The sequence below is a fragment of the Pezoporus flaviventris genome, unplaced genomic scaffold (assembly GCF_033815535.1).
Source record: "Pezoporus flaviventris isolate CSIRO_AGI_PZ_B2104156 unplaced genomic scaffold, CSIRO_AGI_Pfla_v1 ptg000020l, whole genome shotgun sequence".
In the NCBI taxonomy this organism is placed as follows: Eukaryota; Metazoa; Chordata; class Aves; order Psittaciformes; family Psittacidae; genus Pezoporus; species Pezoporus flaviventris.
In genome coordinates this window covers 5,364,271-5,390,929 of record NW_026892568.1, presented here as the reverse complement: position 1 = coordinate 5,390,929, position 26,659 = coordinate 5,364,271, and the positions used below count along the sequence as shown (strand labels likewise).

The window sequence follows — 26,659 nt, the reverse complement described above, 5'->3', positions numbered from 1 at the left end:
GGGCTGGGGGCCTATAGGGGATGGGCGGCTATAGGGCACAGGGGACCATGGGTGAGAGGGCGTGGGGGGCTATAGGGGATGGAGGGATAGAGGGGACAAAGGGGTGAGCGGTTGGGGGGCCATAATGGATGGAGAGCTGTGGGGGCTGAGGATGGGGGGTTATAGGGCACCTAGGCTGTAGGGTCAGGGATGGGGGCTTTAGGGGATGGAGGCCATGTGTGATGTGGGACAGGGACTACAGGGCAGCTGCAGAGGAGTGTGGGTGCCCAGCCAGGGGGTGGCTATGTGCGGGGTGGGTTTAGCTGGAGGTTTCACTTTCAGAGTGTTGCTGTCCTTTGGCTTCCTTAAAGTCTCTCTAAAGTGGCAGGAGATGGGCTGCATCCCCTGGGTCTGCCTCCCACCCCCACCTGGGGGGAGATCAGGGGCAGGAGTGAGCCTCATGTAGCTTGTGGAGGGATGTGACTGTGTGACTGGGGTTGAACTTTGTGCAGCAGCTCCGTCCTGACTGTAGTAATGTGAAGTGTATCAAACATCTTCGGTGGGCTCCATCGAGTGTCCCTGTCCTTGAGTGGCCGTGCAGACCCTAGGCTTGGGTAGGGTGGTGGGAGGCATTGTGGAGCTCTGGGGTTTGGAGGGGTCAGGCCACTTCTTCCCTTCACTTTTCTTCAGTGCTGCCTCTTGGAGCAGGTTCATGGGAAAGATCAGCAGTAGGAAAGCAACTGGCTTTGGGAAAGGCTTGGAAGGATCAACTGATCCTCAGAGCCTCCAACTCGGACTTCCAGGGAGCAATTTCCCAAGAGCAGTGGGCAGCAGCCCTTGATGTTCCCACACAGAGGGTCCAGGTATTCCTTTTCAGCGGGGTTGGGATTAGGAGTAAGGTAATGGAAGCCCATGTGTGTATGGCTGGAGCCAAGACTGCCATTGGAATCCATTCTTAGGAAACAGAATGGGAAGTGAAGCACGACAGAGAGCTCACTATAGTTTAAACTCCAGCCCAGAAGTGAAACTGAGAGGCAGGGATACAAAGCACTTGGAGAAAAAGATTTAGAAGGAGCGAAGTCTTTCTAGTAATGTTCTAGAAGAGCTTGTGCCGTTCTGCTCCTAGTTACGCAGTGTTTGTCCTTTTGGCAGGAAGAGTGCAGAGGGGAGGGAGGCACAGTGGGAAACGTAACCAGAAAGTCTGCTGTAGTAGGAGTCTGAAAGCTCTGGGGACTTGATCCTTCCTGAAACTGAAGCAAACCAAAAGCCTTAATGAGAGCCTGGTTGACTCTCTAGTCAACAGGGTTGCTTTAAAGAGTAAAGAGGCGAGGACAGAGCAGGGTTAACTTTAACCACTCTTTTATTGCAGTTGTGTTACATAAAAGACCCAGAAGGTCTTGCTTTGGTGCAAAAGGTATCTGTGAGCAAAGGAGTTGGCAGAGGAGCCTGTGAACCTCTCTGGGTCTGAACTCTGTAGTCAGGGCAGGACCTGTCCTCACTGTGCTGGGTGGATAGCACCGAAGCTCAGGTCAATGTCCTCTATGGCTGTGAGGTGTGCTTGTCATGGGCACAGGAGGTTACAGCGATGCCTCTGCCCTGTGTTCATCTCTTGTCTCGTCGGATACTGTCTATAGAGAGTGGTGAAGAGTTAAAACCGAAGCTGGTTATCTTATATCGACAGCTATAAAACAGTGGTTGGGGCTGATCAGAGGTAAACACCAGAGCTCCCAGGGTTGCTTCATCCCGCCGCCCTCAGGGTCCAGAGCTCTCTGGGACTGCCAGGATGCGGCTCCTCGCCTTTCTCTCGCAGCAGACAACAGGGATGAGTTTCCCCCGAGTCTCTGATGTTTCTCCATTCAGTTGCACCATCAGATTCCAGGGTTATGGAGTTCTGCCCGATGCTGGGGCTGGCTCTTTGCAGGCACCGCGGGCTGTCTTGCTGCTGCCAACAGAAGGCATGTGCTCTCTGAGAGCAGTGTTTATGCTGAGACCCAAGAGGAAGCAGTTTTATTTGCTCTCCTCCAGCTAATCCAGGGAAAAGAGAGCTGCTGTAATACCAGACCATTGGTCTTGTGCATCTCCAGCAGTACCAGATGCTTCACAGGAAGAGGTGGAAGGTGAATCACTTGTTTTCTGTAACAACGATGAACAAAAAGGTGATTTCCATATCCTTTGCAGAGGTCTGTTGGTACATTCTTTCACATCAGATATATACACTTGCTGTTGATTATAGGCAGGAGGGAAATCAATGCTATGTGATTTCCTGCATGATGCTACTGATAATGAATCTTGTATCTGCCTCATTCCTTCCATTTCTGACCTCCAGTGCTTCCAGCAGACTACTGTGTTTTATCCCACACCTTTCACTTCTGCCATGGCCAGGAGATAAGTGATGCAGAGATGCTGAAGCATGTGTGACCATCAGACTAGAATTCAGGGAGCTCAAGCTCGATGGCAGCTGTGAACTGTGCTTTGCTTAATGTGTTTTATATAACCATGTGAGCAAGTGCTTTGAGGGCAGTTAGTGACTGTGGGTTATGAGCATGAGATATCTTGGGCCCCAATTTCAGTGCTGCTGATGCTCTTATTTGATGATGTGAATGGGATTTGAAGATGCCTGGGACCCTTGAGAGCAAGCTCTGTGTGGTTCCAGGCTGAGAGGGAAGTGTTTTGGAGTGCAGGGCTTTATAAAGAGAACTATTACTGCACTTTGTTATGGTTTCCTCCCTGTGTTCGGGGCAGGGAGGAAGACTGGAGACAGAACCATCATTTGGCTCTGGCTTTGCACCTTCTTGCCTTCAGTGTGAAAGTTCCTACGAGGTCAGTGAAACCCTTTGGGTCTTCAGGCAAGGAAAAGAACTGAGAGCAGGACCAGAAAGCCTGGCGGGCGCAGTGCTTTGCCAAGGCACGACACTGTAAAACATCAATCACCCTTCTCATTAGCAGTGCTTGTGCAAGTGAGCCTTGAAGGCTGACTGCGCAGGGAGGAGGCTGTTGCAGCTGGACCTTAGGGATTTTGATTGGATCTTGTCACAGTCTGAATTTTGTAACAGTTTTCCCTCCCTCTCCGGTCTCTTTGTGGGGGGTTTTGTGTTTTGTTTTGCAGTGATGTGGTAGAATAACACTTGGACCAGGTTTGTCACCAGTCACTGCAGTCCATGAAACGCTTGTGTTCGCCTGTTCCCACTCCAGCCTGCGCAGCTCCCCATGCTCCCTGGATGACGTTCAGGGAATGTGCTCTTGCACAACCCACTCACCGGCTGCTCTTTGCCTGTTCCAGCCCTTCTCAGGCTGCAGGAGCAAGCAGGGACCTCTCTGTGCCTCTGCTGGCAGGGACAAGCAGAGAGTTTAAGGATAGGCTCCTCTGCAGCTGGAGGTGGCTTGGCTTTAGAGGGATGAGAACGTGGTTGTCTCCATTAAACAGCTTTGCAAGCAGCCTGTGGTTTCCTCACCTGCTTGGGCTGGTGGCTGGAGCTGCTTCTCAGACCATGCCATGGCAACGAGATGTGACTTCTCCAATCACCGCTTCAAACGGCCGAGTAGCTGTGCCTGTAGAGGCTCTTGCAGCTTGTCCTTCCCTTGGGTTCAGGGGAGCTTTTACAACCTGTGTTTTGTAGAAGCTCTATTTATGAAGGTTTTTCTTCTGCAGAGCTTCCTTTCATCTCCTCATTTATCTATGTGCTTTGCTCAGGAGCTTTCAAATGGCGAAAGGTAGTTTAGCACTTGTCCTCCCCCTTAGGCAGCCCTGCAGCCTTGATGTGAGTCACCCAAGGGCTCTGCTAGGAATCATGTCGAAACAGAGCCTGTTGACTTGCACAACCCTCCATCTGCCCAAAAGCAGTGGGGCAAAGAGGAGGAGGGCATCAATTAGCTTCCAGAGCAAAACTGCCCCTGGAAGGTAAAATCTCCGTGCTCTTGAGATTGCACTCACTCCACAAGGGGAGAGATTTCATGGTAGGTTTTGTTCCTTGTGAGCAGAAAACAGAATCTTTCATGGTAAATAGCAGCCAAGTCTTTGCAGAATATTGATCCCATAATGAATGGGGGGAAATTGAGTTCAGGCTGATGTGTGACCTCAAAGCTCATCCAGTTCCAACCGCTGCCACGCGCAGGGACACCTTCCACTAGAGCAGCTTGCTCCAAGCCCCTGTGTCCAACCTGGCCTTGAACACTGCCAGGGATGGGGCGGCCACAGCTTCTCTGGGCACCCTGTGCCAGCGCCTCAGCACCCTCCTGACCTGCTGAAGCTGCTGCCTGTGGGCCCCGTTGGTGTGGGGATATGCATTGGGTACTGCTGGTGCTGTGGGCAGGTTGATGATCCTTCTAGGAAGATGATATTAATGGCTTATATTAAAACCAGACTCTTCTTCCCCAGTGCCCTGCACACGGGGGTGCCCTCTGCCTCCCTAAGGCTGACCAACAGCTATATCCAGGGGACCTCAGACATCCCCTTGCTTACCAAAACCACAGGCCAGTGCTTGGATGAGACCGTCGAGCGGTTTCCTGACCGTGAGGCTCTGGTCTTCTGCCGGGATGGGGTTCGGAAGACATTTGCTCAGTTCAAAGAGGAGGTGAGTGCCTGGTTCACCCCTTGGAGGGCCTGGGTGAGCGGAGAACGGCAGCAGCAAGCATGATGGAGACATGGAAAGTGGCTTCTAACAGCACCTCCCCAGCACACACTCCAGCGCTGCCTTTGTCCTTGGGGTTCCAAGAGCAGGGAGAAGCTTATGTAAAATGCTCACTGACTATCCCAAAATGAACTTTCATACTTAAGAATTATCAGCCCTATCTGATGCGTATGGGCTGAGTCACGGTGTTTTTCTCCTGTGGAGCAGGCTCCAGCTCTTGTATTAGTCACTCTGCTCTGACTGTCAGAGGTTCTGAGCGTGTCGGGGTTTCTAATCCAAGTACAAAGGCAGCTGAGCAAAGTCAAGGACTTGATATCAATAGCATGCAGGGAATCATGTGTGGATGTATCTATGCGTGTGCATATTGCACACAAGTATGTGTTTATATACATTCTGAGTGGAGGGGCAATATTTCAAGGCCTGAAAAGTTTCTGTTAAATGTATGATATCTTGGATAGGAAAAGGTGTTCAGGTTACATCCATTCACATAAACAAGATTACCTGCATTCACCCTAATTTTAAACCCTGGGCTATAATTCAGCACTAAATCAGAGAACAGCTATTCCTCACTTTCATGTCTCCGAACTTCATAAGTTCATTTGAGAACATACCGTACCAAAAACTTTCCTGAATCCTTCAGGATATTTATACATGCACCTGCACACCCAAAACACACCATCTTGCAGTAGTTATGTTAATATAGTGGCTGGATGAGGAGTTAATGAGTACAGCAACCCCAGACAGAAACTGGCCAAAGATCACTTGATGCAGTTTTCTTCACCTGAGTTCTAGAAGTAAGTGATGTGATGGAGCAGAGGCAGATCCAACAGTGTAAATGGGTAAAGCTTAGTCCTAAGCTGAGTCAATGAGGAGCTAGACCCTAAATACACTTTGGGCAGGAATTAATTTGCAACTACTGGTACATAATTGTCTGTTTTGGTTTCCTTTCTGCTTTGCTATATTGTTCCACACTTGGGTTTATGCTTTTTATCAACCCGCTAAGCAGCAGCTGCTCTGTGACACTGAAGATGCAGCAGGCTGACAGTGCAGCAGAGGTATATTCTGTCTGATTTCAGTTGCAAACATGACGCTTTTCCCCCATAAAGTGGTGCCTGGAGATGAACATTCCCTCACTGCATCCTGTGGGTGATGCTCATGCTCTTGCCTTGTGTTTTGCAGGTGGACCAGGCAGCGGCTGGGCTTCTGGCTCTTGGCCTGAAGAAGGGAGACCGGCTCGGGATGTGGGGTCCCAATAAGTACGAGTGGGTTCTCATGCAGTTTGCGACTGCCCAGGCAGGAATCATCCTGGTAAGGAGTGATGCTGTGTCTGGTTTTTAGCAGGGCAAGAAAATGGAGACACAGATGCAATGGGAGATACTGGAGAACAAAGTTTGTTGTCTCTCTTCTCCATGCTCTTACACATCATGTTGTCTATAACTGAATCCAGTGTTTAAACAAGATCTGTGCATCTTTGCCCTCCACTGTGTAGAAAAGCAGACTGCAGAGGAAGGAGCAGCAAGAAACAGACTGCTGTGAACTAACTTGCAGCAGCTGATGATAGAAAGATGTATACTTTTGCCTATAGGATCATTTTTATGTAGCATGATGCTGTCAGAAACAGTTACCAGCTATTTAGAGCCATTCTAAATGCAAAAGCTCACCTAAAAATCTAGTATGAGCTGCATATCTCCAAAAGCCAGTTTTCATTTGATAGTATGACCTGGGACGTTCACCAAAATGCACTTTAGACAGTGCACAATGATAAGGATAAGGATGGCACCCTCCCTTCTGGTCCATGTTTCTTCACTGCGGTTCATCCCATTGTCTACTAAGACACAGGAACAGGGTGGCTCAGTATGAACCTGATGGGGAACTCAATTCCAGTGTCCAATACGGCTTCTGTGGAGTTGGACAAGATAAAGGTGGTATTTTCATGGTTGTCCATCAGGAAACCTGACTTGCACTCGAGTTTTGAGTCCTCAGTTTAGTAGATTGGATGTGTGCCTGTGAGACAGGCGGTTTGGCCTCTGTTCCTGAAGCTGGCTTGGTTTTGTGACCTCACATAAGCCTCTTTTTTCATTTTCTTTCCTGCAAACACAGGATTAAGCCAGTTTCTCTGGTGACTGTGAAACCCCTGTGGTGGTGGGCTCTTAGTGTGCTGTGGGGGAGAGGCTTTGAGTGTGGCTGGTCCCTGGGCAAACTTCTCTGTTGGAATACGTGTTAGGAGGGATGATTTTCAAGGCGAGGGTAACCCTGATCATCCTTCTTCTTCCTCCCTCTTCAGGTATCTGTGAATCCAGCCTACCAGGCCCCTGAGCTGGAGTTTGTCATCAGTAAGGTTTGTGTGGCACTCGCTGGTAATGCGAACTGAATTGTTGTGAGGACTCCTGCAAGAAGCTATCTGTTAAAGGGGATAGTGGGGACACAGCATAGAGGAGCTTCTACTTGAGATATGGGCATAACAGGGGAGCTGGCTGGAGAGCAGGGCTGTGGTGGCCGTGTTGAGGGAACACAACATGCAGTGACCAAGGGGAGGAAGCTGCTGTTCAGTGGTTGCATTTATTGCTGTTCCCCATGTCTGTCTGAGGGAGACTTCTGCATCCTTATCTCTGTCTCTAACAGCCATTTCCTGCCAATATCACATCTATTGATACAGCCCTACCTGCCAGCAGCCCCTTGCTAGGAAATGAGGAAAATGGGACTAAGTATGTGACCCAGAGACTGCTGGAGAAGCTGGCAGCCAGGACAGCAGAGACTGAGCAGTAACAGAGCATGGCTGCAGTCTCTGGAGGCAACATCTGTCCTAAATCAGTTCCAACTTTCCCACACTCAAATCTGCCTGGCTCGGTGCCATCCTGCCTACCTCCTGCTTTGGGCAAACATCACCATCTGGGACTTTAACCTTGGAAAGAGGAAGGTTCAGAAAGGATAAACTGACTCGGAAGCTTGATTTCTCCTTCCCACATTTGTCCTAGGCTTTAGGTTTAACCTGGTTTAAGTCCTAGGTATTGACATTTTCCTGACTGCCTGATCCCTGCTGCCTCAGCCACCCTTGTATACTTGCCTGAGTTTCAGTTGGCAATGTGCCGAGCATCGATCAGTTTAAACTGTTCTGGTTTCTTAGCTCCAGTAATGAGGAAATTGGGTTATTAAACATTTGATAGCTAAAAATTAATCCCAGGATTAATTAAGCTAATTTGCTCATCTGTGGTTTGTTCATCTTTAAATCAAAGGCTGATACCAGAAGAGAGGGAATTACTTCTGGGTCTTCCCAGCACTATCCAAGCTCTTGCTTAACCTAGAAAATAGGCAATTTCTGGCAGCAGAGGGAGACTTTTGCATCAATAACTGTAATTTGGTTGCTGGGCTGCAATTTGAGTTGCCATTTCTCCTTCATTTAATCCTCTTATGGTGGTCTCACTCCTGTTTTGGTGCATTAGAATTGGAAGCAGTGCTGCAGTGAAGCACATCTCTTCCAGGGTGGATGTCCTCCTGTGTGTCTCACCAGGTGGAAACGTGCATGGCAGTGCTTTCCTTTTTCCCCAAGGAGACTTAGCTTTTGTTTTCCTTTCCGTCATTCTGTGTCAGAGTCTGCTTTGATTTCCTCCTCCAGTTGAGGAGGAGATGGGGTAAGATGGGATATTGATGGGGTAAGAGTAGAAACGTGTTTCAGCTCCACTGGGGATCGTTCCTGTCTCACCCTCCCAGGTTTGCTAATGTTCCCAGCTTTTCCATGTGTTTTTGGCACTGGGATCTCTGAGGTTCCTCACTCCCTAATCATTTGTATTTGTTTATTTGCACAACAAAAACCCTGAAGACTTTAGGGCTTTGCCTCTTGGATCTTGACAGCTTGTGCAGTGCTTCTCTTGCTCCATCACGTTCCCTCCCTTAGGTATATACATAAATACATGCTGAATAGCTATTCCTGCTGCATTTCCATGGTTTGTGAAAGCAAACTGATAACAGGATTCATACAACAGGTCCTTTGAAGATGGGTGCTGCCATTCAGGTTGACACCAAGTAGGAGGAACCCAACTAGAGACTCTTATCTCACAGAGCATCTGCTCTGCAAGCTCCTCTCCTCACGTAACATCTCTTTTGCAAAGCCAGTTCGACCAGAATAGTAGTTTTGCAGGAACAGTAAAACTTCCAAAGGCCCAAAACATCCCAGAACAGCCTCAGTCCCCTGGGCAGCCTCTTCCAGGAAACAGAGCAAATGTTTGTCTTCCCTTCTGACAAACCCTAGAGGGTGCTTACCAATAATTTATTGCCGGAGCTTTGCTCTCCTTATTTCATGGACCTTGGGAAAATAATGAAACCAGCTGAGTAAATAATTGATGTGAAGGGTTTATTTGACAAGAATGCATTTATTTGGAAGATGAAAGCGGGTTTCAAATCTGGGTCAGATTCAGCAAAGCTCTGCAGAAAAAGAGGGAGGAATTCTTGGAGTAATGAAAGTGCTTTGTTTCGGGGTTGTGTAGATGTAGAGGCTTGAAAGGCAAATGTTTGAGTTTTCAAAACAGCTGATTAATAATGATTAATTATAAAACTATAGAAAATAAGGAATAATGCTCTAAAATGAGGTGCAAAAATCTTAGGAAATGGAACATCTTTAAAACCCCACACCAAGACCTTGGCTTGACCCAAAAGCTGGTCTTTAGGTTTTGTTGTTTTCCCAAAGTTCCTCAAAATTCCTCATTTCAGATCAACTCAAATAACTGATTTCTCTCCATATTTTGGGACTGGGCTTTTTGTCAGTGGTGGGACTCCTAATGTGAGGCAACAACTCAACGTTGTTTGCCTTGTGCTTGCAATGAGGAGTGTTGGTCCTGAGAGAAGAGGGAACCTGGGGCTGCAGCTCTGCTCTCCTACATGGATGCTCAGGGTGCAGTAACAGCACCCTGCCCTGTGCTTGAGGGCTTTTATGAGTGCATTTGCCCTCAGTGAACCTGCTTGTGGGAGGGTTGGAACTGGATGATCTTAAAGTCCTTTCCACCCCTAACTATTCTCTGATTCTATGTCCCCAACCCTGGGACCATGGCTGCTGCACCCTCACTGTGCAAAGACCCATGTTATGCTTTCCAATGAATCTTTAAGCCACTGCATGCAATGGATCTTACTAAGAAGAGTTTAAAACTTCTGGGTTTAGCCTGGAGATTGCTGATTCTACCATGTGCTTGCAGCAACAAGCCATGGAGAAGATCCCAGTGTGGTGTAATGGCTAACGTTTGCAGTGTGGGGTGACTGCTCTGTATCATGGCCTGAACATCAACCCAACGTGACTTCTCATGAGTTTCTGTCTCCCTTCACAGGTTGGCTGTAAGGCACTGGTGTTTCCCACTCAATTTAAAACACAGAACTACTATGATATCTTAAAGCAGTCATGTCCTGAGATAGAAACATCCAGCCCAGGGGGAATAAAGAGCAAAAGGTGAGTCAGGAACATCTGATGTCTTTGCACTGACCTCACAGCCAGTCCTGCCTTGTGTCGTCTCAGCTGCACAACACAGGCTTGGGTGGAAGAAGGACCTCATGTGAAGAGAACAAGTTAGGCCCTCCTGGAGGTTTGGCTTGACCAATGTATACCCATCTATGCTGTTTCCTCCTTGCTCTGCTATTGTTAATGGTATTTTTCTTCCTGCCAGGCTACCCAACTTAAACATTGTCATCGTGTTGGACTCCAAGCTGCCAGGCACCTTTCACATGGATGAGGTGATGCAGGCAGGGGACAGCAGCCATATGAAACAGTTGAGAGCCGTGCAGCAAACACTCTCCTGCAATGAGCCCATCAACATCCAGTTCACTTCAGTAGGTGCTCTTGCCTTCCTGGTGGTTGGGGGACACAGGGAAAGATGTGTGGGATGCTGAGCGTCCCATTCATTTTTCCTTCTGCTCTCCGAGATCAAACCCTGGTTCCATCTTCTGCTGTAGGATGAAGGAGGTGTTCTAACATTTACCCTCCTTCCAATCTTGCTGCTCAGCTCTTTGTCAAGGGTTGATGTAGATGAGAGGGTGTCACGGGAGGTCTGTCCAATTGAAGTTGGGCTGTTTTGTGTGTGTGTGTGTGTGTGTGTGTGTGTGTGTTTTCGGATTCAGATGCTGTTAAAGGGGAGAATAAGTCTCCCAGGTATGAATGGAGAATGAAGAGTGAGATTGCCCCAGAACACTCGTAGCTCATCACTGCATAATGCCCTGTGTCTTTCAGGGGACCACGGGAAGCCCCAAAGGAGCCACCCTATCCCACAGGAACATTGTGAATAACGCCCATCTGATCGGGCTGAGGCTGGGGTTCACAGAGCAGGTGGGTCTTATAGAAACACACTTTGGGGTCGTCTCCATGGCCACAGAGAAACCATGGGTGTGGAGAGCATTGGTGATCACCCAGTTGCGAGTGGCATTGAGGGATACTCATCCATAACATTTGTCATTTCAATGGAGTTTCAGTGATGTTTCTTTTCAGTTTCATGTGAAGGGTTTTGGGGGGCAGGAAAAAGATGCCTTTTTGGGGGGAAAAAATGTGAAATTAACTACTTTTTATCTTGGTGAATGCTCATTTCAGATAATTACAACACTCTGGATGTTAGCTTTGAATTCTGTTGAATAACGTTTTAATCTGCTTTATACGACTTCATTTCATGTCATGCATACATGAGACTCGTAAGAGTCTTGTAACTCTCATCAGGATGTGACCTTTCTATTTGTAGTTTAGATTCAATACTATTAAAGGCAAATATTTTCTTTTGAAGTAGTTATTTCTAACACAGCTGCTTTGATGCAGGAAAATACTGGGTTGTTTCCATCAATCTTCAGAGCCTTTGGTGCTTTTAAAAACAAAATCAACAGCATGTGCCAAGTCCCGCGCACTTCATGCCTGTCGTAGTACTACCACCCCTCTGGCATAGCATAAAGTCATGTGTAAGTGATACCAGGCCAAAAAGTCCAGCAAAAAAAAAGGCATTGCAAAATGCCTTTGCATTTTTTGACATTAAAATTGCCATTTTGATTGCCATTGCAATTTTGACATTAAAAGCTTCCAAGTTGATTGTTATTAAAGGCAGGAATGACCAGCATCACGTTTCCAACTCGTGGAAACACAGATGAATGTCTCATTTCCAGCAAGTTTTCAATGAATCATGGAATAGTCTGTTTAGACCGTAGCTCTTCAGCAGGGAGATGGGCTGGGAACCAGCTGTGGGAGATCTCCTCTCCTCACTGTTGTGCTTGGCTCAATACCAGGACTACCGCGTTGCCCTGCCTGCACCCCTCTATCACTGCCTGTCATCGGTAGGAGGCTGCATGGTGATGGCTCTGCACGGGTCCTCCTGCATCTTCTCATCGCCCAGCTTCGAGGGGAAGGCTGCGCTGGAGGCTGTGTCTCGAGAGAAGTAAGAGCTTGTGTTTTGCCACAGGGTTTATCACCTTGCAGTGGTGCTAGGTTTGCTGTGGCTGGTGTGTGTTCACATCTCACCGCGGCTGAGATGCATTTCCAGCTTTGTTCTGCATGTGTAGCTCATAAAACAAGAGCTATCATTGCGTCTGCATGATCCACTCATACCTATTGCTATGTACCTGTATTGGTACATAGCAATGTACCAATGTGCATTGATGAAGAGCGCATCTGCTTGTGCCTGCCTCTGTGCTGCTGTTCTGATGGGATGGGGCAGGATGGGATGGTTCCAACTTCACCATTTCTCTCCCCTTCCTCAAGATGCTCCTTTCTGTATGGCACACCAACCATGTTCATAGACATGCTCTCCCAGCCGGACTTTGACTCCTATGACCTGTCAAGTCTCCGGGGAGGTAAGGCTTGGAACTCAAATGGAAAAATCCTGAGAAAAGGGATATTACTGTTCCTGCTGTTCCCTGCTGGGAGGCTGTAGTAAGCTTTGCAAGCAGCTGGCTCTTCTAGAAGGGAAGAATTTAGCTGTGCAAACTTCGTGGTTCACTGTGGATTTGATGCTGCGTTTCCTTTCCTTGGGATTTCCTTCAAAATATATGTATTTTTAGGATTCTTCTCTCATCTTAAGCAGTCGAGGAAAGTACTTTCCTGTTTCATCTGCAAGGGAGGGTGTCAGGAATAGCCTGTTTGCTCAGCTCCTGTCTCACCAGCCACCACCATGTGGCAGCAGATGCTTTAGGCTGGTGCAATCCCTGAAGCAGAGCTACGCTGATTTCTCTGGCCTAAAGTTTCCTGCCTTCACCTAAATACTGGAGAGGGTGTGACAACGTGTGCTGGAGCTTTCTGTCTTGTCACAGGCAGCCTTGGAAACAGCTGAGCTGAAACGAGGAGGCCATCAGCCCTTTTGATGCAATGACAGCACTGAGAGAAGGTGGTGCTGGAACAGACAAACGTTTCAGCAGATTACCCAATCACCTCTATGTGGGAAATCGCCCCGTCTCATCTTGTTCCCAGCAAAGCCTATGTATTACCCCACTCTTTTGCTCTGCCTTCCTACGACAGAACAAGTGAAGATGAGATCTGCCCTTTCCCAAAAGGGCTGCCTTGTGCAAAGCAGGAGGAAAGGGTTTTGGTTTTATGGTGGTGCTGATCGATGGGCCTGTTTGTCCTGCTAAAAATCTGTGCCTCTTTCTGCTCTCAATCTTCCCTTTTTAGAAACTGCAGCTTGGATGAGGTTTGTGCTGTGGAGTTTATTTTCCTAATGAGTGATCTCTGCCAACCCTTAATTCCTTCAGACAAACTGGCCTTCCTGCAGCCCTTGCTTCTAGAATAACTACAACCTCTATCCATAAAAGCAGAAAATATTTTGACAGGAACCAGTGTATCCCAAAGGTCTCACCAGCATTTAAATCTGGGAATGCAGAATCTTTGAGGGACCACTCTTGGGAATAAATAGATGGTTTCCAAGGCAGTCATCTGTTCCTCTTTCTTCCAGGAGTTATTGCAGGTTCTCCTGTTCCCCCTGAGGTCATGAAGATGGCTATGACCAAGATGCACATGGCGGAGATGTTGGTGAGTTGTGGTTGCTGTGATTGGAGATATGAGTAGTGATCGTCCTAGTGAGACCCTGAGCTTGGGCATCTCTGCACCGCAGTGGTACCCAGCAGTGCTGGGTGTGATGGGACCATGGGTGAGAGGCCAGGCTGAGGAGCAAAGGTGCTGGGAGGAAGAAGGGGGGTCCTGTCTTGTTGCTGGTGGGGTGTCTGGGGAGGAAGCTTTGTAAGAGAAGACACTGCATTGAGAGTTACAAACCAAGCTGCTGGTGTGTTTCAAAGCTTTCATAAACCCTTCTGTTGTACATGCTGCAAGGATGAATGATCATGGAAGAGGCGTTGCTGGTTTGTATTGGTGTGGGTGGGCGCATGTGTTCATCTTGCTGTGGAGCTGTTGGGTTTCTTACACCATCCTGGACTGCATGCAGATAGAAAACCATGTTGCATACTATGTGTTTGGCTGTGGGGAGGGTGCCATCCACGCATGCAACACCAGGCATTGCGTTGCCAGAAGGACAGCACATGCTGGACCACATGTGCTGCTGCTCCCTCACATGCCCCTGCACCCTTGGCCTGTGCAAGAGCATCAGCAGGTCCTGCATATGGAGGGGGTCAGTGCCACTCCAGATGCCATGTTTCATAGGCAGGCTCCGCCATCTGCACGTGTGTGAGTGAATGGCTGAGACAAAAAAAGGACTTTCTTGTTCCACTTTAAAGGCAATAATGTGCTGCTTTCAAATGCTGCGGGAGCAGACTGTTGTGATGGGTAAACGCGCATGGGGCTGAGAGTCAGATTTAGGTGTGTTATTGTTGGCAGACCTGGACCACACCAGCACCAGGGTTTTCCAGGGATGCCCATATGCTCTGCCATGGACTAGGGGAGCTCAGGGCATCCATCTTGGAGCCATCTCGGATGCTTTTAATGCTGAGCTGAAAACACCAGGACAGCCCTGGTGCTGTTGTCAGACTCTGTCAGATGCCAGCCACCTATTTTTATAATAGGCTTGAATTTAGCCTCACAAAATACTTTCAGCCATTACTGCAAGTGCCCAGGACTCATTGGCTGCCACATGTTCCTGTTTTGTCAAGAGAGAAATATTAAAACCCTCCCAACCAGTTGCTCTGCCCATAGGATAAAGAGGATTAAGTCTATATTTGTATCACTGGTCTCATGATACTTCTCATCCTCCAGCCCTCAGACAGACACAGGGAGACTTGTTGAATTCATCTTTGCAGCAAGAGCTTTATACAGAAGATGTACATAAGAAAATATACAATTTAATTTCTACATAGGAGACAGAGGAGGACATCCCCTTAAAGGTCATTTACACTCAATTACAGAGGAATAAATATACATATATTTATATAACTCTTTCAGATTAAAAAACACAGTTAGGTTGCAACTGTGGTATTGTAATAGCCTTGACAATAAACCACAGTCATCCTGGTGTCCTGCTAGATCCTCTGGGGTATGGGTCAGGAGAAGAGGAGGGGTGCCCAAGCCAGGCTGCGCAGTGCACACCTTCTCCTCTTGGATGTACGTGTGTCCTGGTAGACCCCACAGAGTGGGAGGGAATCCAGTCTTCACATAGCTCCACTTTTGGGGTTTTCCAGTGCTGCTTTGCTTAAAGGATTTCTGGCCAACCTAAAGAGATTGCTGCCCTTTGGCACGAAAGGGCAGCTCGGTCTCAACGCCATCGGTTCTTGGTCATTGCTTCACCTATCCCCCTCAGCCCTGGCCTGCAGGGATCCCCTCCGTGGGAAGGCAGAGGAGTTGCTTTGTATGGGTTGAGACCAATTTTCCTGGTCAAGCAGGTGGGGAAGGATGCTCCAACCTTCCCTCTTGCTTCCACTGCACTGGAAAGGGAGAGACAGCAACCAACTGTTTGACTGGGGATGCGGGTTATGTTGCCTCTGGGAAAGATGACTGTGTTTTACCGGCAGGATCTAAGTTAGCTTTGTCTTAGTATGGTCATGCATAAAAATGCCTCTTTTAAAATATATAGATGTCGGAAAAGATTGAAAAGGTGGATTCCATCCTGCGATGAGCAGAGAAGCGGGGATTCGGAGGAGGCTGGAGGTGTGTGGATATATCAGAAGTGTTTCCTGATAGGTGGGAGAAGCTTAAAGGAAGGACTCAGAAGTCAGTAGTTTTCTGATGGTTGAAGTGGCCGGTCACCAGGACAGGCCATACCGGGGCCTGCTAGGGGGAAAGAAGAGAGAAGGCCACATGTTTAAGGGCATTTTCCAAGCAATCAGTAAACTTGTCTGTTTGCTTTTATAGTGAGTGAGTGGAGCCCATACTTGAAAGTGAAGTGTTAGGAGTCAAGGAGCCATTGTGAGTTCCTACAGAGGAGATGGCTTAGTGCCATCTCTGACCTCTTCTGCTAAATCAATACACAACTCTTGAGTACCTTACCCAAAGCAGCGATGGTCAATGAGCACTTCCTTTGTAAAGGAAGAAACCCAAGGGTGAGGTTTTCAAGAACAGGGAATTGCTTTGGTGCAATTGGTTCAGACTGTCCAGGGCAGGAGATTTGAGGAACTGCCAAGCAGCTGTGCATCTGAAACATGGTCAATGACACAAGTCATCGGCCATGAACACAGATCCCCATAGCTGACACTTGAGAAAGCTGCCTGGCTCTCAAGAGGTACATGGTGAAGTCAAAGATACTTCGTATTCCTTAGAATCATGCTCGCCACACTGAGTAGGTTTCTGTATCTGTATTTTGGCACTGACACCCAAAGGTACCAAGCTCTGTCTTCTGCAAGCCTGGAACAAGTAGTTTCCTTTCATTAACGCCTGTAAACCTGTTTGAGGGTTTGAGAGAGCTGGATAGAAGGTGCTATAATAAAACCAGGTATAATTGCCCTGTGTTTTTTACTTTCATCATGAAGGTGTGAACTGGAATTGAGTTTAGGCAGGGAGAAAGAAGGTTAAGAAGGGGCAGACCTGTAAATAAAATACATTTGAGTATTGTGGTTTAGAAAACTGAAGTTCTTCCATCCTCAGAGCGGAACTTTATCCACCCCATATGGAATGACTGGTATTTCCATCTCCAATCCATAAAACCTCTGGCGCTGCCAGAGAAATAACCACTTTGGGAAGGCTGGCATCATCCCTGACAGTCTGGTCATAAATTTACTTTCTCCATCCTGTTATGCATATCCTTAGCGAAGTGGGGACCAAACTGGGTTTCAGGCTTCTGCCTTGTCCCTTCTGTTACCATAGGGTACAGTGACAAACCTTGTTTGTGCAGTGCAGAGTCACTGCACTCCACTTAACAGATGAGCAAAGCTCCCTTTCCCAAGAGCTTATAAACTTTCAGGCTCATCCAGAGTCCTTTGGAATCCGTACAGTCTCCAGATGTGTTCCTGGGATGGGGAAAAGTGAAGTACTTGGGATGGAGTGATGACAGTTGTGGCTTTTTAGCTACTCTGTGTGCTGAGTTTTCAATACTCTTGATAGCATCCAGTTGTGGAAGGTGTTTGTGTGATAGGTTCTCACAGTTGGTGTTTTTATGTCAGCAAGCTCATTGCTCAAAGGAAAGTCAGCCCTGTCTCTGAATCACTTCCTGGCCCAGAACACTCTATTCAAAGAGTATTTGCTGTCTCGAACCTCCTTCTTCCGAGACACTCATTTGAAGGCATCTGCCCTTGGTTTTAAATACATGAGTGTCTGGGATGGGAATTGTAGTTGCTGAAAGGCAGGTGCTGGAGCGAGAACTGCTCCTTATGGAAGACATCTATTTTCACATGGGCTGGACAGCCTGGGGCCAGATCTCGCAGCAATGTCCTGCCCTGGATTCCAGAGGACCTTTACTAGGGCAAAAGGCTGAGCATCTCCAATCAGTTACAAAAGCATCTGTGATCCCAGCTCAGAGAAAGAGTGGGCTAAACACCCAGTTTTGACACTTAATTACACATTTCACCCTTACTTGCTGCCCCGGGCCTGTCTTTATCCCCATGTTTGTTTTGCAGGGTTGACTCCATCCCTAATGCTCCAGGCAGATTCTCTGTCCTGGGGAGCTCATGGAGCCCAATACTGCCAGGAGATGGAGCAGCCCTGAGCATTGGTATCCATGGGTGAATGGATGAGCTGCTCTGAGCCAAACCCTGGTGTTATTAAACTCAGAAATCAGTGATAGAACCCTACCAAGGTTTGGTAGATCTGACCAAAAGTGAACCATCTTACGTGTTTAATGGCGGCTTCCCTTCTTGGACCTCTTGGTGGGGAGCTTGCAGGTGCGGAGAGCCGGGGTGTCTCTGATGGACTGTCCCCGGTACTGTGCAGGTGTAGAGCAGGTATCCTCAGTGCGGGTGCGATTGCCCTTCAGCCACCTGGGACATGGGGAGGAAGAAGACCAAGAGCTTATGAGAGCCACAAACCACCGTAAGTGGCAAGGGGAGGACGGGGGAGCGAGCTGCTGAGGACGGATGCATCCTTTAGCATCCCCCCTCTTGTGAGGGTGCTCGGGGAGACCCAGGGAAGGGATGCGTGGTGCCGTACTTGCGCAGATGTGCGAGCTGGCAGTTGCAGTGCCAGGCGTTGCGGGACAGCGTCAGCGTCTCCAGCTTGTCGAAGGGGAAGTTGCGGGGCAGCTGGGTGAGCCGGTTGTTCTCCACGTGAGCCGTCTTCAGCACCGTCACGCCGGCGAATGCGTTGTCTGCAAACTGAAGCACAGGGGTTTCCCAGGAGGAACGTTGAGTTAGAGAAGGGGGAATTCAAACCTGAGTGTCTCTGTTCAAGACTTAGTGGTATAAGCATGGAAGGAGCAGTGGGATGGTGTCCTGGCTCGCTGGAAGCTTTGGACACCTAACAGAAGCATCAAGCTAGTGGGCTCATGGGTGATGGAGTTCCCTGCCTGCAGAAAGCTCCGTCCCAAATCCATGTGGGATTGACTTTGTGCTACATCCCTAAATAAAGAGAAGTCTGGCAGCCTTCTCTATTTTTGAGCCATACTTTTCCGTTCTAAATGAAGATATTTTCTGGGTGTATTCCTTTCCAAGGCTGGAAAGCCTCCCAGTGCCTGGAATGGCTGAAGGAAGGAGTGTTTGTGGCGCCTGAAGGGGCTGTAGACTTTGGCAGTGCCCGGGGGCTCCGAGTGGAAAGTTACACTTGGCATCTGAGCAGTGCAGGAATAGAGGCGGGTTTCCAGCACCTCAAACTCCTCTGTTTTTCCTCATCTCCAATGAGTTGTTTGCAGGGGATGCTGCAGGATTTATCTTTTCTTGATTAATGGGAAGGCTTTAAGGGAGAGTCTCCCTTAAAAAAGCTGCCCAAGAGAAGAGAGAGGCTGCAGACCTGGCTCCAATCTTCCCTGAGGCCTCATCCTGGCTTTTTTCACCCCATGGTTACTCAGGTTGGAAAGTTTCTTCTTGAAATCCACTCCTTCAACACAAACTTCTTCGGTGGCCATGCTTTGGAGGGGGGTAATTGACAAAGCACAAAGCTCCTCCTGGCTATGACAGCTTTTCTCCCCCTTCCCAAAGCTGGGGGGAAAAGATTTCTCTAAAGGGTGAGGAGGAGGCTCACTATGTCTACCAGAACCCCCCAGTCAAGGACCTCTGCTCCCATTGCTGACCAGAACCTTGCACTTCGGATGGCACCATCCGGGTGTGTTCAAGCTCTCTAAGCTAAAAAGCCTGACAGGGAAAACCCGCTATTTTAAGCTGTGAACTTGTGTCATCTTCCAAATTAAGCAATGCTGGATAGGATTAGAGCTTAGCTAAGAGGCTCCCGGAGCTGTTGAACAGTCAGCGGGGCTGGCCCCTGTGGTCCAGCACTGTGCTGACCTCGGTAGGTTTCACTGGGCTGATAGTGGAGCTGCTCAGAGATGCTGGCATGCTGTGCAGTGGGGCAGCAGCCTGGCCGTGTTCTGCCTTGGACAGTGGTGTACTGTCTCAGCTGCTCATTCCTCTCCCAGCCCCATGAGGAGAGCTCACATCTGCTGGTTACAGGCGCTGCGCTGCCTGCCAGAGCACGCGTTTGTGAAGAAATGGGTTATTTCTTCCCTTATTTAGGTGGAGGAGTGATTGCTGCTCTAAGTTATTTGGCAATAAATACACAGAGAAGGGTGTATGTAAAGTTTCCATTGCCTGGCTTCATGTTGATGTACGTGGTGGGTCCTGGCCCGTGACCGATGGGGGTCCATTATGCTGGTGGATCGCTTTGGGAGCCCCATGCTGGAGCTGCGGAGTAGCCTGAGGGCTCTCCTCGTTCTGCTCGATGTAATATAGGCTGGGATAGCTTTGAGTGGAAGGGTTCTGCAGTTAATCAGCTAAAACTCTTGCAGGGGACAGCTGAGGACAGTGTTTTTGTGTACGAGGAAGAGCTGCAGTCAAGATGCCAGCGGCACTTGAAGTATTTGGTGGTGATTTCCTAGGTCGTGAGACCTCTGTGATGAGATGTCTCCTAGCAGTGCACAGCTCATGCGTGGGCTGTTTGGATATGAGACCTTTGAGGATTTGAAGAGAAAGCTCTGAGCTGTGTTCCTAACAAGGAATGTGAGTCCTAAAGCTGCAGTGCTGATCCCCTGGACTGGTGTCCTATTGGGCTGTTGGGGAGGAAAGGAGACATCTGGCTGCAGAAGAACCTTTAAAGGTCCTGTCCACAGGGGCTCACTGAACAGAAGAAAGTGGGCTTTGCTGACTGGCACTGGCCTTGCTTTCTGGCCAATCCAAGGACATTTAATTCCCTGCAGCACCCCAGCATCATGAGTTAGTCTAACGTGTAACCTGGGACACTGATGTCTCTACAGCTGGTACATCATTTAACCTGTGATTTGTGACTTGTGCATGATGAAACTGCATTAAACCCAAGTCTACAGAAGTGCTGTGACAGCATGTCTGAGGGCTTGCCTAGAGGTCACTGGGTTCTTTTCAGTGTTGAGTTTGCTTATTCTCATCCTGGAGATGTTAGTGCTGAGAGTGGACAAGGGCTTAAATACTGACCGAGTGCTACTGAGCTGTTACGGGTAGTGTTGCTCTCCACCTGGACATGCTCTAATCCAGTTTTTGAGCATTTTGGGTGCTATATCCCCTTGAAAACTCTGGTGTTCTCTGTTCCTGGTAGCTTTCAGGTGTTTTCATCCCTATGAGGCTCTATGAGTTGCTCTTTGTTGCTAAGAAATTCTCTTTTTCATCGCATCTTCCTGCATGTGGTGGGTATTGCTCAGCTGTGAAGTCCTCACCTGGATTCCCTTTATCTATGGGCTTCCTGGCAAAGCATCATCCCAGGGAGAACTGTTCTGCTCACGTGCAGTCCCCTCTCTTTCCAGCTATGTGGGGTGCACCTAGGACGTCAGGATACTGCTGCTCTTGCACTGTGCTTATTTCTGTTCTGGTATTTCAGAGGTCCAAATGCAAGTGATTCCCTGAGTGTGATGCTGCTGCCTTTTCTCATAGAAAAGGAAGGGGGTTGTTTTGCCATTTGGGATACTTGAATGTCCTTCCTCCTCCTCCTCTCCAGTGGGAACAGGGCCCCTTTGTAAGATGCTGCATGAGTTCCTTTTGAGACAGCATCAATAAACAAACCTTTCTTTGTAACGTGTAAAGTTAGGAGGCACAGGGGGAGGTGAAGGTCCTTATGCCTACCTATCTGCAAGGCATGGGTGAGAAATCACTGCTGTTCATAGCCCCTCTCCCCTCCCAACCTCCAACAGGTACCCAGGCTGAAGGAAGGAGGCAGAGCAGCTGAGCTCTGCAAGGTGGCAGTGCTCCTCAATCCCTTGAGTCAGGAGGTAGACACCCGCCTCTCATCCCACACCTTGTGTCTGGCATGATGGAAGGTTACTATTTGTCCTGGAGCATCCCAAATGCCTTTGTCAGTGTCTGGTGTCACCTCCAGCTTGGGAGGGAATGTGCTGCCTTTCCAGGGAGTTTGAACAACACCAGATGATTTGGGTTTGCATAAAATAACTCAACAGAAGGGTGGAGTGCTCTCATCCCTCACTTGAGCTGCTGTTGGCTGGCCAATGCCTTGATGTCTGCAGAGCCTGCAGACCTGCATCTCCCCTCTCCTCTGCAAGGGAGGGACAGCAAACAGAGGGCTTTGTGAAGGAGAAGCAAATCAAGCCCCATGTTTCTTATCCGGAGCAAACGGAAGAGAAAGGACTCACCTTCTTCAGTTTCATGTTGTCCAGGTGGAGCGTCTGCAGGTATCGCCCGAAGGACTGGAAGGCATTGTCAGGGATGACCTCAATTGGGTTATGAGAAAGCTTCAGTTCCTCCAGCACTCTCAGCTTACTCATTGCATTCACAGGGTAGCTGCTCAGCTGGTTCTTGTCCAGGTGGAGAACAGCGAGGTTTTCCACGTCCTCCAGGGCCCCAGGTAGGAGGTTGGTGAGGGAGTTGTCAGAGAGGTAGAGCCAGCGCAGGTCTTTAGCCCCACTGAAGACCCCTGGTTTCAGCTCCTGGATCTTATTGCTGCCTAAGTGCAGGATGAAGAGGTTGACAAGAGGGGAGAGGACCCCTTTGGGTAGGTCTGGGATCTTGTTCTGGTCCAGGTACAGGTAGGTGAGCTCGGAGAGGTCATCGAAGGCTCCTGGCTTAATGACACTGATCTGGTTGTCAGTGAGGTAGAGGTAGACCAGGCTCTTGAGCCCCCGGAAGGCTCCGGTTGAGATCTCCTTGATCCGTGAGCCCTGGAGGTGCAGGGACACCAGCTTCTTCATGTCACGGAAGCCGTTGGTGGGCAGGACGGGGAAGTTGTTCTTCTGCAGGTTGAGGAGCCGCGTTTGCTCGGGCACCTTGGGGATCTTCTTCAGCCCCGCGTTGTCGCAGATGACGTGCTGCAGGTCCCCACCGTGGCAGTGGCAGCTGGGGGGACATGCCTGCACGACGGAGGCGAGACACGCCAGGAGGACACTGAGGAAGAAGCCCGGCCGGTACATGGTCAGATGTGGAACTGGTGTGGTGGGGAGAGAAGCAGGAGGAGGAGAAGGAGGGAGATGGGTGGGAGAGAAGAGAGGAACTGTGTTTGCAGCATGCTGAACACAGCCCTATTTATAATGTTATTAAAAAGCAAAATCCCTTCCCACAAACCGCAGGCAGCAGCCAGTTGGAAGCAACTGGGTTTGGGAACTTACTGTGAGCTTAACCCCTTGGCACCAGGGAGAGCAGTATCCATGGTCCTGCCAGGCCCTGCTGCTGAAGAGACTGAGCTGAGGTAGTTTTCCTCTCTGCAACGGGGAGAACAAGCAGAGACCTGCTCTGTGGAGAACCCCTTTGGTCCCTGCTGAGCTGAGCGGGGCCCAGGTTTATCAGCTGTGGGGGAAACAACCTATTTTGGTTGAACAGCGTAGCAGGGAGCACTGCTGTGCTCCACAGGCACCTCGTGCTGAAGCTCCTGGGATGTATTTAGGCTCAGCTGGCTTGGGGAGAAGCATCGTGTTCTGTTATCACAGAGGAAGGTGTTTTGGGGATCTCATCTTGCTGATCTCCAAGGAATTTGCCTGAGAAGGGATGGGAAATGATGGGAGCGATACAGGGTCATGCCAGAGGCCAGCACTGCTGTAGTTGCTCTTGCAAGTTCAAGGTTGAAGACCTGCAGATCCAGGCTGCACCTAGGAGTTGGCCAAGAAAGGGAGAACAAAGACAGGTCTTCATTTCTGCTGCATCTTTTCCTATGAGCAGTTGAGTGTGACACATGGATGGTCATGGTCAGGAGACTGTGTGAGGGGGTTTATCTCAGCACGTGGCACTGTGGGGCAGCGGCTGTTGCCTTCCAACAAGGGATGGAGCAGTGAAAGAGCCTGTTGGGGTATGGGATATGAAATGCTAGACAATAATGCCCTGCTGTGTGTAGGTTCGGTGGGTGGCAATGCCTGTGGCTCCCAGGATGAAGCTATGGACAGGGATAAGTGTAAGCATTGGTAAAGGGATGGTGACAGAGCAAGGAAATCACAGCTGGAGCTGGGAGTGGGGTTTGCCCTGGCTTCTCTCTCAGGGTAGCAATGGCAAAGGCGAGTTAACCCAAGGGATGCCAATGGAGAAGGCTAAAGCAAAGTGGTTAAAAGCCCCAGCGCCTGCTTCTGTGAGTGTGAAGGGAGAGATCCAGGGGTTGCGGGGTGGGGTTTGGAACTGGAACATTTTGAACTGATTTCCAGCCAGGTCCTGGCTGCAGCACACACTCGAGGGCCCAGCACATAACTATGAGCTTGTTGAGAGCTGTGCTCCCGAGCCCGGCTGCAGAGCCCCAGCGGAGCTTTTGCAGAGGCGAGACAGGCTCAAGAAAGGGAGGAAATCCAAGGGCTGACTTAGGACACAGACTGGTTATTCACCGAGATTCCTGGGTTTTTCCATTGTTGCTGTGAGGAATCAGCCAGCACCGCTGAGCGTGCTCCTGTGGTGCTATGCAAGCTGCCTGCCAGCCCGGCCGCTGCTCAGCAGCTGTCAGTATGAACCTTGTTTTCATTGCATGACCAGTTTGGGGGAGAAAAAGGGTGTCTGGGGTGTGACTGTAGGCTCTGGTGAGCCTGCGGTGCGGAGGGAATGATGATGTAATGTGGGATCTCAGTGCAAACCGCTCCATGTCAGGCTTCCAGTGCTCGCCAGCCCTGCTGTGGAGCAGCCGTGGCCTCGCCACTCGCCTCGGCACCACGGTGATGGTGCTCAGGTGTTGGAACAGGCTGCCCGAGTGTTCACACACCGTGTAGACAAGGCCCTCAGTGCCATGGGTTAGTGGTGGCCTTGGCAGTGCTGAGGTAAAGGTTGGACTTGATCTTGAAGGTCTTTTCCAACCTGGTTGATTCTATGATGCTCAACTGTTCTCCTGCCTTATCTCCAGAGGGATGCTCTGACCATAGGAGCTCCAGGCTCCTGCTCAGTGGGACCTCCTGATAGACTTCTACTGTAAGATTTAAAACTCTTTGACCAAAACAGTGGTATCTTTGCTTAGGCCTGATTCAGTGGGCACCACAATGGTCATAGCATGCTTTAACCTCTGGAGTAGCTCTTTGAGTGTCTTCGCCAGGACCTTTGAGCCAGTGAAAGAGGAGGCAGACAGAAGAATCCCCTGTGTTTTCCTCCTTTGCCTCTCCAGGTCAATCAGGACTGAGATGCCCCATAAGTGTGTGCTGCTCATAAAGCTCAGCTGAGTGAATGATGGAGAAAGAGAAAATTCACCTCTAAAGCATCATCTTCCATTTACTGATTGATAGTCTTTGAGCAGGTTCAACCACCTTCAGTCTTGTAATCATTTGATGGCCAGTTCCTGCAGTTACATACCAGCTGTTGCTCTGTGTGAGAGCAGCTGATGGGTGAGATTTAAACCCCAGCCTGTTTCTGTTGGATGCTGAAGCTAGGTCGTGTATCCTTCCATGCTCCTTCCCTGAGCGCAGCTGATGGCTGATGCTTGGTTTTCCCATCTCCTTACAAAAAATACCAGCCTAACAGCTTGCTGCTTCTGCAGGAAGAGTCAGATTGGAGCAGAAAAGGTGAGGGCCATAAATACATCCCATCCATGTGTATTTCTGGAACCAGACCCTTTTCAGAGGTTAAACTGCCCAAACCACCTTCTTTTCTTTCTTCTTCTGAGGATACATTTCCCTTTATCTCAACCTTTATCTCTTTGCTGTCTGAGACTGAAGATTTTGGGGGACAGGGACACTGTGTCCTTGCAGGGATGCCCGTGCTGTGGCTATGAACACAAGCAGGACCTGTAACTTCCTTGTGAAGATGCCACGATGCTGGTGCAAGGTGGAAGCTGTCCCTAAGGGCTCCCCAGTGCCTGCAGCAGAGATCAGTGGATGCACGGTGGGATGCAGCAGGTGGGATGCAGCAGGGCAGTGCTACCAGGGCAAAGGTGTCTGCTTCTCAGCTCCATTTCTCCAGGCACAAATGCTGGATAAAGGGAACCTCTTTCCCCTCATGCTGTTTGGCTGCTGTGCCCTGGTGAGCGCATTCCTGCGGCTGGAGCTGGTTGGCATCTGCCTGGGCTGGCTCCTCTCCCTGGGCTCCCGGCTGCTTGTGTTCTTCCCACACCGGGTTCCTCAGCCCTCGACCGGCGAGCAAACATCCAGTGATCCTCAAAAGCTCTCCCGGGTCCCGCTCGTGGGTGGCTGGCAGTCTGGAGGTGACAATAGCAGCAGTGTCAGTGTTCCCTCCGCAGCAGTGGGATGCCGCAGTGAGCTGGGGCTGGTCCAGCCCCTACCCCACTGGTCCCCCGGGGCTGGTGCTGCTGGGACACGGCAGAAGAGGCAGGATTATCCTCCTGCCATCCTCTCCTTCTTAATTGATTAACAGTTGTGCAAACATTGCTGGTGCTGGGTAAGCTGCAGATGCTGGGCTCCCTCCTCGCCTCCTCAGAGGCATTGTGGGATAAGCAAATAAATACAGCTTTGGAAACAGTATAAATATAGATATGGGGTGTTTCTTTGGTGCTGCAGGTCAGAGCTGTTTTGATATGGCACTAGGGACGGTCTTTTCCATGTTTAATCTCTATTTTTGTTAGTATTAATGGTTCTGGCCTATCAAGATAGCTCCATGTTAAAATATTCCATTGCTCGCTTAAGCCTGACCCTGTAGCTTTTAAGGGGCTCCAGATCTGGTTTTGCCTGACAGTGCTCATCAGCAATCACCTTCTTGAAGTGGTCTCCTTCTGCTGGCTGGAGCTTTGGGGGTGCCTGGGGTGCACAAGCCGTCCCCACTTGCAGCCTGCACAGCATCATCCCTTGTGGAGCTGAGCCCCTGACAAGACCCAGCACTAGGTGGGAGAAGGTGCAATCTCTGCAGTGTCCTGGGGGGTTGCAGTGTCTGAGGAGCCCCAGTGGGTGGGCAATGGGGAGCCCCAGAGGGTGTCCTAGGTCCTTCCTCCTCTTCCAGGCAGTACCTGAGTAATCCCTGGTTTTGGGTGATGTGCTGTGTCCCCCTCAGTGACAATGGCACGTGAGGCTCTGAGCTCAACATGAGTTACCCTTTCTATTTGACATGTTGAAGGATGCTGCTCTTTGTGATAAGGGGGCCAAGCTGCTTGTTGAGCTGGAAGAGGTGATGGTGGGTGCAGCCATTCCCTCTGATGGTTTTCTTCCATTGTAGCATGGCCTCCACCCATTGACAGGCTTCCAGTTTGGCTCCTTGTTGATGTCCACCCTTCCCTT

The 26,659-nt window shown here is 49.5% G+C and overlaps 2 protein-coding genes across 3 annotated transcripts in view; one reads left to right on the top strand and one right to left on the bottom strand.

Annotated features, from left to right (window-relative positions):
• Positions 1–26,659, top strand: part of ACSF2 (acyl-CoA synthetase family member 2) — a 35,162-nt gene that overhangs the window by 150 nt on the left and 8,353 nt on the right. The window contains exons 2-10 of the mRNA XM_061455478.1: positions 4,355–4,550; positions 5,787–5,915; positions 6,892–6,945; positions 9,920–10,038; positions 10,253–10,415; positions 10,813–10,908; positions 11,844–11,992; positions 12,316–12,407; positions 13,502–13,578. Of these exons, the coding sequence (XP_061311462.1) occupies positions 4,355–4,550; positions 5,787–5,915; positions 6,892–6,945; positions 9,920–10,038; positions 10,253–10,415; positions 10,813–10,908; positions 11,844–11,992; positions 12,316–12,407; positions 13,502–13,578 (1,075 nt within the window). The remainder of the gene's footprint in view (positions 1–4,354; positions 4,551–5,786; positions 5,916–6,891; positions 6,946–9,919; positions 10,039–10,252; positions 10,416–10,812; positions 10,909–11,843; positions 11,993–12,315; positions 12,408–13,501; positions 13,579–26,659) is intronic.
• Positions 14,783–24,362, bottom strand: CHAD (chondroadherin). Of its 2 annotated transcripts, none has more exons than XM_061455480.1 (4): positions 21,680–24,362; positions 18,070–18,233; positions 17,755–17,900; positions 14,783–15,762 (listed from the first exon to the last, which is right to left on the bottom strand). In XM_061455480.1, the coding sequence occupies exons 1-3, from the start codon at positions 22,451–22,453 to the stop codon at positions 17,759–17,761; spliced, it is 1,080 nt and encodes a 359-aa protein (XP_061311464.1). In that variant the 5' UTR covers positions 22,454–24,362; the 3' UTR covers positions 14,783–15,762; positions 17,755–17,758. The 2 variants fall into 2 exon arrangements, with proteins under 2 accessions (XP_061311464.1, XP_061311463.1); XM_061455479.1 differs by having other exon boundaries at positions 14,783–15,759; positions 21,680–24,361.

What these genes read in the sequence shown, in the direction of transcription:
- CHAD (XM_061455480.1), bottom strand. Translation starts at nt 22,453, where the DNA reads ATGTACCGGCCGGGCTTCTTCCTCAGTGTCCTCCTGGCGTGTCTCGCC. An exon ending in ACAACATGAAACTGAAGAAG is followed by an intron (nt 18,234 to 21,679) that starts GTGAGTCCTTTC and finishes CCTGTGCTTCAG; the next exon opens with TTTGCAGACAACGCATTCGC. An exon ending in CAGCTCGCACATCTGCGCAA is followed by an intron (nt 17,901 to 18,069) that starts GTACGGCACCAC and finishes CCCATGTCCCAG; the next exon opens with GTGGCTGAAGGGCAATCGCA.